Genomic DNA, 13,536 nt, shown 5'->3' with positions numbered 1-13,536 from the left:
CCTTTCAAAAGTAAACCATACATGTTGTCATCTATGCAAATCTGATAGATTAATATTTAAGATTTCACTTTGACTCACTGAATGTGAACTATTTACATTATTCAAGGCATACCTGGTATTATGCTCCTCATTACATGTGACAACATCATCATTAATGTTAAGTCCAAAATGTCCAATTCTCTGATTTTCTTCATTTCTTCCTGTTCTGCCACCTCCAGTTGCGCTTGCTTTTCAATTGCTGTGGGCTCTCTCCCTGACCACTGCTCTGCTCACCCTGCTGGACACCACCTTCACTCAGTTCCTCAAACGAAACACTCTTCCTGCTGTTGATGCTGCTGCTTGCTTTTGTGGATGAAAAGGATGACCCTCATGAACTCTGAGACCTCAAAGCCGTATTTATTAAGGTGGACCTGCTCTGCCTAGGTTTTCTCTGCCACTGAAAGATGAGGTTGTTCCTATAATCACAATCACCTCTGTCCAGTTTACTGATTTTCCTTTCAAGTACTTCAGCCTCAGCTTTGCCCACTCACATGAATGTTCTTCATTTTATTAAATATGGCATTTGTAGTTTCCCCCTTAAGTTTGTCCTGCAGATCCAAAATTGAATTTCTTAATTGTTCATGCAGTCTGTTGTGTTTGACAAGTACTTTAAACCACCCTAAAGTACACTGTAAAGAGATATTCTTCTACACCTCAAATAAATCCGCTTCAGAAAATTCAGAAGCTGGAAGTATTTCCACCCTTAAATCCCGAGGGGTTAAATTCAGGCTGATATACTTCTCAAGCACCCAGGTATCGTAATATAAAGACACCTTTACAAGCTAACGTTCTAGTCTCTCATACCTGGTTGCCTGCTGGTCTCCCAGTCCATTACAAGACCACAAATTGGAAGCAGCCACCTTCTCATCCCTTTCTCTCCACATTTCTGTACAGGAAAGAAAGGTAGTTACTGAACTGGACCTGGAATTGGATACGTCTCCACCAACCGAAGCTCCAGTAACCGACATCAGATAGTTATGTACTTACCATAATGTTCCATCTGTGTTGTCCACTTTCATTCATCCTCATCTCCCCACCCACCAACCCCCCATCCTTTTTCTAATGTGTGACTTCTAGAGGAGCGAGAAGCTTCAAGGACACTACTGTCCTTTATGTGAGCTCCAGATATAGCATCTCCCTCCTTTTGTTTATAACTGCTTTCTGGAGGAATTAGATTATTCTTTTTCTAAGCTAGCTGTGTTCTTTGTATTTAACTTGAACAGTTCTTCCTTTATGGTCTCCTTCTCAAGCTGCAAACAGAATCTGAGGGTTGTTAGGGGTGGTGCATTATGGTAGGGAAGGACCTCGAGAGTTTGTTAGAGGCACTAGTTAGTGTAATGGCCGAGTTGGATCTGGACCCATTAGATGTGGATTGAATGAAAATGGACAACACAAATGGAATGTTATGGTAAGTACATAACGTTTTTTCACTCCCTCAGAAAATACTGCGTTGTTACAACTGGTATGTCCAGAACCTTCCACAGTGTCATTTGTATGCACTTATCTCAGACCAAACCCAGAAGGTATAGCTTTAGTTTATCCAGCTGCTGCTAAACATTTTAATTCTAATCCTTCTATAGTCAAGGATGGTGAAGTTATCGATAACTTTTGGGGAAAACTTTGTGCTTTTGCTACTTTGAGTTTTATAATTTTAAATTGTCAGACATGTATGTTAGCTTATGCTGGCTAATTGTGAAAGTATTAGGAGTGTTTTGTCTGCAGTTCCCTCCTATGAGGAAAAATCTGCTCTGTGTGGCTGAGCTTCTTTATTTCTGAGGTCATTGCACATTGTTTAAAGTGTGTTAATGACTCTGCAGATAATACATCCAGCGTTGTTGCTTCTAGTACTGTGTTGTGGAGGTTTGTGTGGCTGTATTCTCAGAACCTCCCAGAAGATGTAAAAAGTGAGACTTTGAATTCTTTTTTGGGAATAGGTCAGATTTTTCAGCCCTCATTCTCAAAATTGTTCAAGGGATTTTATGCTCCCTCATCCAATTTTGGCAGGAAACAAAACAGTCTCGGCAGAATGCTGGTAAGCAGAGATTTTAAAAAGCAATGGTAGGAAAGTTCCCAAAAGAAAGCAGGAGCCTCCAGAGCAAAGGGCAGTCAAATAAGGCCGAATGACTATATAAGGGACCTTGTTCTCCACTTTCAACCTTGACAGTACCTTATCTTGTTCAGAAAGTCTGAATCTCCATTTCTGTCTTTGACAACAGATTATTTCACACAGAAGGTTCTTGAGGCTGATTCAGCAGGGAATACAAATGGCAGTGGGAAGAAGTTCCTCCTTTCCATTGAATCCACTACATCTTCCAGACCAAACACTTCTGTTTCTCCTGTCCTGCAACACTTGATGTGTCGGGAGGATAAGAGAAAGCAGTTCCTCCTCCTCAGTTGGGAAAAGGGTTTTTTCCAGGAATATTTATAGTGCAAAAGAAAGAAAATGCATGGAGTCCAGTTCTGCATCTTTCTTTCCTAAACCAGTTTGTGATGGTGCCCAAGTTTAAATGCTTTAACTTTACAACATGTTACCACTTTTCCCTCTTTGATTTATCAGTAACATTATGTTTAAAAGATGCTTATCATATTCCAACAGATTTCAGACATCTATTAAGGATGTCCTTCAGTTGGGTGCCTTAAACTTTGGGCTATCCACTTCTCCAAGGTGTCATAGTTCATTGCAGGTTGCAGGGTATCCACATTTAGACATCTTGCTTGTCTTTGAAGAGTTTGCAGAGTCTTTTTCAAATCGTCAGAAATCTCTCATTTGAGTAGGATATCTCCTGCACAGACTGGGATTCCAACCAATCATTCAAAAGTCTTTCTTGTGTTCATCACACAGGATTGTTTCTGGGGTGTCTGCTAGACACGTTGGTACAAAGAGCTTTTCTTATGTAAGAAAAAAAAAAAGATCTGTATTTAGATCTATTTCAAGGCTTTTTCTAATTGGACTTTTGTCAGTGCAAGGGAGGACCTTAGGATTCTGGGTCTCATGGCGTCAGTGATATTTCTTGCAAGACTCCACACAAGAAAGATACAGTGGTATCTGTAGTCTCCTTGGTCCCAGCACCAATATAAAATCCCATGTCTTTTTTTTTCTTCTGATTCAACCTCGGTGCCTTGTACCAAAGCTTTGGATCAGAGAGCTTTGACTCTTCTCCTGCCTGAATTACCTTGGATCTCATTTTCCACTTTTGAAAGCCAGACATGTGGACCGAGAAATAATTTTCAGTTCACAATAAGTGAATGCCTTTTTTTCCTCCTACCTTTAAATTACTACTTGATGAGTCTATGCTTTAGTGTATAGCATTTTGTTGGAGTTAGGGTGTTGCCTTAGGCATTTGTATAGTTTTTCCAATGCATGTGTGTGTTTGTGTGCATTTGTGTTTATAGTATGCTTTTCTTTTTTTTCATGTAGTAGAAGTATTTTTATTATGTGTGGTGGTTAGTTTTTTCTGATATCCTCAGGTTTCAAAAAGTGCTCTTCCTATGGGCATAAAATACCACCCCAAGACCCACATTCTCAATGTGTATACTGCTTGCGGCCCTCCCTCCTATAAGCTTGTTTTATTTGTGCTGGCTTTGGCACCAGAGCCTTTCAAGGACATAAAAAATTTGATTTTAAAAGGGCTTCTTCCTTCCCAGATAGGTCCTTAATGTTCTCGAACCCTAAGACATACACTACTTGGTCCAACCAGAAAAATGATGGAGAAGAAGAGATCCAAAAGGAGAGAGAAAAATCTAGAAAGAAATCAAGAATGTCTGAAGATTGCCTGGCCACACAGTTATTGGGATTCCAGCACGAAAGCTTCCAAGACACTCAGATCAGATTATTTCTTAAATCTAGACTCCATCTCTGAAGTCTACCTTTACTCCAGAACTGACCAATCCTCTGCTTCATTCATCTGTTTTGGAGAAAGTGCCTTCCAAGCCTGCTTCAGTAGCTTCTACATCTAGATCTGACCTACTAGAAGCTTCATGTAGTTCAAAGTCTGCTAAATGATGAGGAGGTTTCTGAGGACTCTGATTCAGATGGGAGTCTCCTTGGCTGCATCCCAGAGAAAGGCTTCAGGACCACTTCTTTCAACTCTATCCTCTCAGCTTCCTACTCCATCTCTATTTCTGAAAGTTTTATACATTGGATCCAGCCTTCCCATGGCACCAGCATCAGAGTCGGCAGCACTCAAGACTTCTGCTTCGACATCTTCCCTCACTCACTCGATTCCAATGCTTTCGGGTTCAGCAAAGTCCTGAAGTTGGGGCTTCAGTGTCAGGACTCTTTTGGTAGAGTTAATACCAAGTATTTCAGAGCCATTGCTGCCACACTAGGGGCCTCGGCACTCAGCAGCTTGGTTCCAGAGGTCCTCCTTGCTTCAGCCATTGGACTCGAGAGCTTCTGACTTTTTCAGTTTGGCTGGCTCTTCACCTCCAGTGGCTGAATTAGCTTTCAAGTATGTGGAGAGGGCCTTGGCCTGGACCAAGATGTCTTGTACGCTCACATGGCTTGGATCCTTCCAATCTCCCCTGAATACTGTACCCTCCTCCTCTTATTCTGGCAGAGGCGGACACATCCATTAGGCTTTGAGACTGCTCGACCCTTGAGCCCCCTCGTCCATTTCTGGTGAGTCTCCCTTTGGTGTTCCAAGGTACATTCCCTGGAAAATGACTTGTAAGAGCATGCATATTGACTCCTGTCCTGAGTCTGTCACTCAGACACCGACTTATTCTCCAAGATTCCCCCTGAAGAGGTCTCCTTTGAAGACGTCATTGAATTGATGACAGACTGGTGGGTGGTCCACCAAAGCCCCTTCCAGTGAAATTTTTCTCTAAGCCTTTGGGTCTACTCCTTCAGAAAGCTTGGAAGGAGCCTGATCTAGCAGAGCCCATCCTTAAAAAAAAAAAAGATTAGCTGCCCCCAAATATAGGAAGTTGTGAGCCAAGGATCCCCCTGTAGATGCCATGGTGGTAACAGTAGCCACATAAAAGAAACCATCCAAGGAGAGTTCCTGTGTTCATCCCCCAGTAGGGAGTGTAGGGCTTTGAACAGATTGGTGAAACAGACATACGCTTAAGTCAATTTCTCTATCTGGACAATGGATTATATGGCTCATTTGACACACTTCCAGAGAAAGATTTGATTAAGGAACTTAAAAATTCTGCGGTGGTTAACTTACCAGCAGATGTCCAAAAAACTGTGGAGTGTCCCAGTTGTCTACACTGCAATCCACTATGAATGTCTCCATGAGACTTGTTTCTAATGTAGTAGATGGTGCAGCCTGAGCAGCTAGTACTGGCATTACAATGCATTGTCTTATCTGGATGCATTTTTGTGACTTTGCAGAAAGCTTCACAATGTCTTTCAACAACACCCCATATGACAGTTCCACTTTGTTTGGACTGACTGTCAAGGGCATGCTTACCAGAAGTGAACATGATGGTTAGACCTTGTCTGCCATTGGAATCTGTTTTTCAATCCCCTCAGAGATCCTTTTCCAGGAATCAGAAGAGGAAGGAAAATGTGGTTCAAAATATCTCATGGCTTTTACTAGGACGTGTCTGGGGACAGGTCTTCCAGAGCCGGAGGCAATCCCATGGAACGTTGCCCCAGGGGCAGAGGAGGTCTGCAAAATCCATGTTTCTGTGGTCCATTCACAGAGAAGCCTTTGCTGTATCCCTGAACACTAGCCTGACTGCTGCACTCTGGAGGCAGTAGGATGCTTCTTGCATCCTCTAGCCTGGCAAAAAACTCACTGTTCATGGGTGCTAATCATTTTCAGAGGTTATACCTATTTTAGAAAAGCCAGAGTAAAGCAAAGGATTGCCAACATTCATCAGTTAGTTGGAATCTGCAGCAACAGAGTTTCAGAAGTTGCTGGTCAAGAGTCATCCAATTGGTCCCCCAAGACCAGTTAGAATTCTGAGTCTACTTTTTATTTTTTTTTTTAACACCTTTATTGAATTATCACTTGTGACACAGGGAATTTTACATTTTTATAAAAGCAGTCAAACTGTAATAAGTTCACTTTTACAAACATTATACTTTACATGGTTTAGCTCCAAAATGTTGACCGCACATAGTCTGATGTGCACACAGCCGAAACTTCAGAAAGTTGACAAAACATTGAACGTTGACATTTCTGACTGTGCCACACCTCCAAACAAGTGCTAACATGGGACAAAAAGGGGGGCAAGATTTTCCAGTTCTGAATATCAACGTTTGTGGTTTTCAGAAGGTACAGTTCGGAGTTCACGAAAGTGGTTTCAACATTGTGGCCATCAACATTTTGAAGGTAAACCACTTTACATATATCGCTGTATATCATATAACCTAAGCAACATTACGTAAATTTAGTTCCGGACCTTATTTATTTATTTAAACAAGAAATGTTAAGTCATCACTTATGACATAGGCAGTCATACATTTATGTAAATGAAAACAATCCACACTGACGCAGTCCTAGTTGCCAGCATTTTACATCACAAACCATACTGACACACTCGCAGTTGCAAACATTATGCATCACTTATAATCTACCCAATCATTTTCAGTCAAACATTACATAGCTTATTCTAGTCCTGCCTTCTTTTAAACCTCATTCCTCTCCTGTATGTATTGTTCCCATAATTGCCATTTTTTTCCTATGTAGTTTGCTCCTACCCTTTTCTAAAGATATTGATTCCATTTAGATTTTGATTTCCATTTTCTAGTAATTGTGTGTTTTGGCAGCCACCATAACTAGACACAGCAAGGCCTTACTATGTCCTGGCAATTCTGATTCTGTATCATAGTTCAGAAAAATCATCCCCTTGTCACACCAATCTACCAACCCAGCATCTCCGACAGTGCATCCTGCAGGTATTTCTTAATGTTCGCCATCTCACCGCACTCCCAGAAAATGTGTTCCCAATTAACTTTTTCTTCCCTGTCATACCTCCAACATTTGCTGTCTACCTGAGGAAAAATTCTCTGGAGTCTACTTGGGGTATAAAAATATGTATGTAAACATTTCCAAGTAAAAAATCCTAAATCTTGTAGATTTTGTTGCATGTTTGGGAGATGTACATATATCCTCCCATTTTTTTTCTTTGTGAATTGTTTATCCAGTCTGTCTTTCCAATCCTTTACAGTGTAAGAAACTTCTCTATATGGAAGATTTTCAGTCCATATATTTCTAGTTAATCACTGCATATTAATCAGATCAGACAATAGTAGTAGAAGTAGCGAACGTAAACTCGTCTTAAGTCAAAACAAAACAAAAAAGTAGTAATAGAAAATATATAATTGTACAGCAATACTAAGTATTCGAAAGTAATCCAAGCAAGGCAGGCAGTCTGTTTCCAGTCGAAAATCCTTTAAGTACACAGACAAGCGATCCAAGTAAAACAAAAATAGAGTAATTTCCTCACAAGCTTTCTAAATATATATATATATATATATATATATATATATATATATATATATATATATATATATATATACTTATCAGGCATGGGAGTTTTTTTTTGTGCTGTAAAACTGTGTTATTGGTACACATGTTAAATTCACATCCCTTCCCCCATCAGTGTGACATTTTAACTGGTCCTGCCCTACTTAGTAGCTGTCATAATAATATATAACCCTTATGTACTTTCAAATTATATAATGATGTGGTACCTCTTATTTAACCAAATTATTAAGTAGATTATTAAGTCTGTGATTTTATCCAAAGCAATGTACTACATGACTGGAAATATATCAACCTTAGTTCATTTGGCAATCAAAAATATATATAAATATATACATGTACATTTTGCATGTAAAAATCAATTTCTGTTTTCATAACCTATTAACAAATATCGCTTTCGTCCTTCTAGACTTCTTCAGGTCTGTGTATAAGAACCCTAAAAACCTATATAATTGTATAATTAGTATTGTTATTGCACATCATTTTGAATAAATTGGAAAAAAGAACCAGAAAAAAAATAAAAAAATGTATGTATGATGATGGAAACAAAATAAACACTTAAATTTCAACTGATTTAAAATGGTATTTAAAACCAATTTGTAGATTAAAATAAAATACAATTAGTCATGTAAACAATGTGGCAATTTTCTAAGTTCCAGTGCACTTTTAATTGAACAGTAGTAGTTTAGTCCAGGCTTCCTAAAAGTTCAGCTTTAATTGCCGCATGAGTTCATGTTTCTCCAGAATATTCGGGATGTCTCCTTCAAGATCACCCATGTCTATGCGATCCAGGATCTGGAACTTAAAACCTGTGTGTCTTTTATGAAGAGAAAGGTGTTTGGCTAGTGCATTATTTTTACATCCAGAGCGGATTTCTGACAGATGACATGAAATCCTACACTTGAGTTTATTTACAATCTTGCCCACATAGAATGCATCATTCCTTGCATTGTGCCCTGTAAATTACTTTCTTAGTATTACAGTCACTCCCTGCACTGGTTTTAATTATCTTCTTTAAACAAGGACAATAAAAACTATAACCTTGCTGTGTAAATATACAAAATGTACAGTTTCACATTTTTTAGTGCTTTTCTCACATGGTCTGGGTTTAAATTCAACAAAACTTTTAATGTTCCTGGCTTCCTATAAACAAATGATAGGGCTTCACCTAAAATGTTAATCAGAAAAGGGTTTCCTGTGACATGTGTCCCAGTTTTCTTCAGTAATATTTTTGATACTGTGATAATCCAAAGTGCATGTCAGGATGCAGCTATTTTTGCATTTGTTATTCTTTATTTACATTTGTTGACCGGGAATGTCCGACTGGACGTAGGTCCATTTTCAGCGGAGGCCCGGGGAGAAAAGCTCCATAGTTAAAGTAAACCGACAGTAGTTGCATTGGATTACATAGCGAGTAACAATTTAACATAGCAATTACAACATATTTGCAGATGAAGAACATAGTACATTAGTAGACAACTAGAATCTTTATCTGTGAAGTACATAACAGACATTAACAAATGTTACAATAAGTTCCTGCTCTATAATAAGTACTAGGCTTATGAGCATCTGAGCTTGCCATAATCAAGGTAGTTAGTGGAGTGGAAAGAAAGGTAGGGTTGGATGGGGTGGGTGATATTAGAGTGGGAGTTGCAAGGGCATAGCCAGCATGTTTTTAGGTGCGCTTTTAGTAAAGTTTTGAAGTGGATGCATGATGGTATGGAGGTAATTGTGGGTGGGAGGACATTCCATAATTTGGCTATGGTGCAAGAGAATAGTGCTTCTCCAGCAGAGTTATTGGCTTTAGTGATCTGCAAGTGATTTTTGTTGCTGGATCTTAGTGGTCTGGTGGTGCGATAGGGTTGGAGTAGATTCTGGAGGGATGGGACACTTAGTGGATGGTTTACTAGTTTGTGGGCGAGTGAGAGTTGATACCATTGAAGGAGGTGAGGGAGTTCAAGCCAGCCCAGTTCAGCAAGTGAGAGACAGTGGTGACTGGTAGGATGCCCCTGTGGCGAATTTGGCGATTTTGTTGTAGCAGATCTCTAGCTTGTTTAGATCACATTGCCTTATGTTGATGTATATTGGAGAGGCATAAAGTAGGGTGGAGATAAGGTGGGAGTTTGCTATTGAAATCTTTGCTGCTTTGGTGAGAAGTTGCTTATTTCTGTATAATGCTCCTAGTTTTTTGTGGACTTTTTTTATGGTCATGGATATGTGAATATCAAATTTTAGTTGGTCTATTTCCACTCCTAGCAATTTGGTGTGTTCAGTTGGGTATATAGTGGTGTTGTCTTTTGCTGTGATGTTAGTGAGAGTTGTTTTGAGTATGGTGGGTTGGAAGATGAGTAGTTTAGTTTTGTTTGGGTTGAGTATTAATTGGGCATTGGATAACCAAGTTTCAACAGAGGAAAAGGCTTCTTGTGTGAATTTTTGCAGTTTGGGTAGGGACTGGGCTGAGCAGATGATGGTTGAGTCACCTGCGTTTTGTATGAGTGTGCCATGTTTGGTGGCAGAGGCTAGATTATTGGTGAAAACAGAGTAGTAGGGGTCCAAGGATGGATCCTTGGGGAACCCCTATGGAGACAGGTAGTTGGGGAGATATGTCATTCTGCCATACAACGGATTGTTGGCGGTCAGACAGGTAACTCTGAAACCAGTTGGTGACTGAGAAGGATAGGTTATTGAGGACAGAGATAAGTTGTTTGTGTGGGTCCATGTCAAATGCTTTAGATAGGTCTAGGAAAGTAGCAGAGGAGAGAGCCATTTTTTTATGCTGAAGGATAGTGTTAGTAAAGGAGAGTAAGGCAGTGGTGGTGCTATGGTTTGGTCAGAAACCATGCTGAGTATTGGAAAGGAGGTTGTTAGTAAGGAGGTAGTCTGAGACCTGAGAGTGTATGCATCTCTCTAGTATTTTGGAGAGTGGAGAGAAAATAGCTATGGTGCGGTAATTGGTTACTTCTGTGGAGGGTCCGCCTTTGTGGAGGGGTATTATATGTGATACTTTCCACAGTGTGGGAACGTAACTTTCTGACAGAGATCGGTTAATCAAGATGGATACTGGGTAGGCTAGAGTATCAGCTGCGATTTGTAGGTTTTCACTTGGGAGGTTGTCTGCTGCTAATTTGGTGGGCTTAAGTTTAGTTGAGTTTTTTTATGTTGGAGGTAGGTACAGGAGAAAAAGAGAAGGCAGTGGGTAGATTACTAGTTGAAGGTGTGGGTTGGAGGGGGGGGGTTGTGTTTAGCTAGTGATAGTATGGTTTGTGTGAAGTGCGTGTTGAATGAGGTAGCAATATTTTCTGAGGAGTGAGGGATGTTTGGAGGAGGGTTACTGACTTTACCTGGGTGGAGGATGGAGTTTATGGAGGACCAGAATTGTTTGGGGCTGTGTTGTGAGGAGTCTAGGGCAGACTGTGCCTCTAATTCTCTGTGGAATTACTTAACAGTTTTCTACTGGGAAGGTTGAGTGAAGGTGCTTCAGTCCTTTTCAGTTCTATAATGGGTTCCAGGATGTTTTTTAACATCTGACTTTCATAACCTCTCACTAGAAAATCATTCTCTAAGTTGTTCAAGTTTCTCAAAAATGGTTCCATCTCTGTGGTAATTCGAGCTGGTTTTTGTAGGATGTGGAATTTTACTGTGGAGTAATAAGTTGACCCTCGTTGGTTTTCTGAATAGATCAGTGGTGATTCTGTTATTGTTGGTGTCCTTGGAAATCTGCATATCTAAGAAAGCAGTTGAAGTACAGCTATGGGAAGAGGTAAACTTCAGTAAGGGGGTTGTTTGAGGTAAGTGATAAAATCTCCAAGCTGCAAGGTGTCGCCTTCCCACACAATAAATACATCATCAATAAAACGTAAATAGCATGTGATATGCTGCATGTAATCTGTGTTGTTTAACGCAAAGTCCTCCTCCCATTTGCCCAGGGCTATGTTAGCTATGCTGGGAGCCATGGCAGCCCCCATTGCTGTACCAGTTTTTTGTTTGTAGTGTTTGCCATTGAAAGTAAAGAAGCTGAAGTCCAGTACAAGATTAATGATCTTGCTTAACTTTTGCAGTTGTGCCTGTGTACCCTGATTGTTTCTTAACTCCATAGCTGCTGTTGTACAGTAATTGAGGGAGCACTGCATACAAGGATTCCACATCAATAGTTACCAAAATACTGTCAGCTTCCACTGTATTTTTTTTTATTTTCTTCAAAAAATCCATTGGATCTCTTATGTAAGACTTATTCTTTTCTGCTAGAGGTTTCAGCAAGTAATCAATATAAATGGCTGTGGCTTCAGTAAAGGAACCTCTACTTGCTACCACCGGTCTATAAGGTGGGTCTTCTCTGTTCTTGTGTGGCTTTGGTATTACAAAAAAAAGTAAGGTAAACGTGGGCTCCATAAATAATTATAAAGATTTTCAGTGATACATTTTTCTTCCCATAATGTGGTGAGATTAATGTTCCATAAATCATATGCTCTTTTTATGTCATCCGTGGTAAATAACTCATAAAATCTGTTATCCTCCAGCATGTTCTCTATCTTTTGGTTGTAGCTAGTGGTATCGGTCACACGTATACCTCCTCCTTTGTCTGCCTTCATTACACGCCTGGATTTATCATTGCCTAGCTCAAGCAATGCTTTTCGTTCTCCTTGTGTTAAGTTATAAAGTTTTTTCTTAGGAGTTTTTTTAAGCAATTTCCTGATGTCCATCTCGCATTTCACTTCAAAAGCAGCTAGTGTTTGATGTAGTGGTGGAAAGTAGCTGCTAGGCCTTTTTATAGTTTCATCAGTAGGCTTATTTTCAGTGTCATTACTTTTGCCATGAAACTGTACCCTTAAGTTGAGCTTCCTCACAAACATTTTAAGGTCTATCAGTACCTGAGCAACATCACTCCTGCAGCTTGGTACAAAAGTAAGTCCTTTGGACGACACACTTTTTTCCTCTTCAGTCAGTGCTTTAACAGAGTGGTTCCAGATAAGTGGAGCACCTGTTATTGTGGTACCTGTTGGTTGTACCTGTTATTGTGGCTGGTACACTTCAGTGGATTGTTTTGAGACTTCGGGGGATGTACCACGTAGATTACTTGTTTTTTCATTCTAATATTTTCTAACCTCCTGTGTCCTTTCGAACCTCCTGTGATTAATTCTTACAGTTATTATGTAATATTTTATATGCTCTACTATCTATTCCTTTTTTTAATGTCAGATTCTGTTCTAAATTCTACTGAAAACTATACCACTGCTGGTCTTTCATTTAAGACTCCCCTATTTCTTTCTCTTTACCTATACTCTGATAGCAATCTTTGATAAGGAAGGCAATCTCTAACCTGCAGTCCATATTTCCTATTCTATCAGCTTTCCCTCTCTAGTTATTTACTCCCAATACCTTGGTTCCTTTGCCAGTTTTCTCTAATGAATTCCAGCCCCGTCTTGCCTGTTGTCTATATCTCTAATTGCAGTCATCCCTATAGGCAAAATAGTCTTTCTCCATTCCCATGTTTGCTTAGTTCTTGGGATACTTTCTGCCACTTAATCTGTCTTTCTGTGTGATTATTATACTTTAAGGCCTGCATCCAAAATCCCAGTCTCTCCTTGTTTCTTGAGCTTTCCGCATGTTTCGTCATCATCCCTTTCCACTTTGAATTATAGTTTTCTGCTTGTGCTGTGTATAGGAGCCTTAACTGTGTAGCTCTGAAATACCCCTTCAAATAGGGTAATCCCAATCCATCCTGTTCTACTGGAAAGCATCATCTTATCCCACTTGACTGTTGCTGTCTTCCCATCCCAGATGAAGTCCCTAAGCTCTCTATTAATTGCTGTCCATAACTTCTCTGGTTGATAAAAAAAAAATATTTACGCTTGACCTGTGTACAAGACTAACTAGGCTAAAAAGATTTTAACTGCCTGTGTCTTACTGTCCATATCCATATAACAAAGCTGCCATTTTCTCAGTTTTTTTGTATTATCTTCTGTTTAGTCTCTTCCCACATATCCTTAGTTGTCACACCAGAATCATTTTAATCCGTACTAGAAAGATACTTCATTTTATCATATCCTCATAA

The 13,536-nt window shown here is 39.7% G+C and overlaps 1 protein-coding gene across 1 annotated transcript in view; it reads left to right on the top strand.

Moving 5' to 3' along the window:
* The window catches only part of CDC14A (cell division cycle 14A), a 1,552,589-nt gene that overhangs the window by 526,021 nt on the left and 1,013,032 nt on the right, over nucleotides 1-13,536 (top strand). Inside the window, exons 6-7 of the mRNA XM_044080231.1 lie at nucleotides 5,648-5,682; nucleotides 9,189-9,201. Of these exons, the coding sequence (XP_043936166.1) occupies nucleotides 5,648-5,682; nucleotides 9,189-9,201 (48 nt within the window). The remainder of the gene's footprint in view (nucleotides 1-5,647; nucleotides 5,683-9,188; nucleotides 9,202-13,536) is intronic.

The sequence above is a fragment of the Protopterus annectens genome, chromosome 8.part0 (genome assembly GCF_019279795.1).
Source record: "Protopterus annectens isolate FY-2018-M chromosome 8.part0, PAN1.0, whole genome shotgun sequence".
Lineage (NCBI taxonomy): Eukaryota > Metazoa > Chordata > Ceratodontiformes > Protopteridae > Protopterus > Protopterus annectens.
Note: the sequence above shows the minus strand (reverse complement) of the source record. Positions and strands in the feature narration are given on the sequence as shown.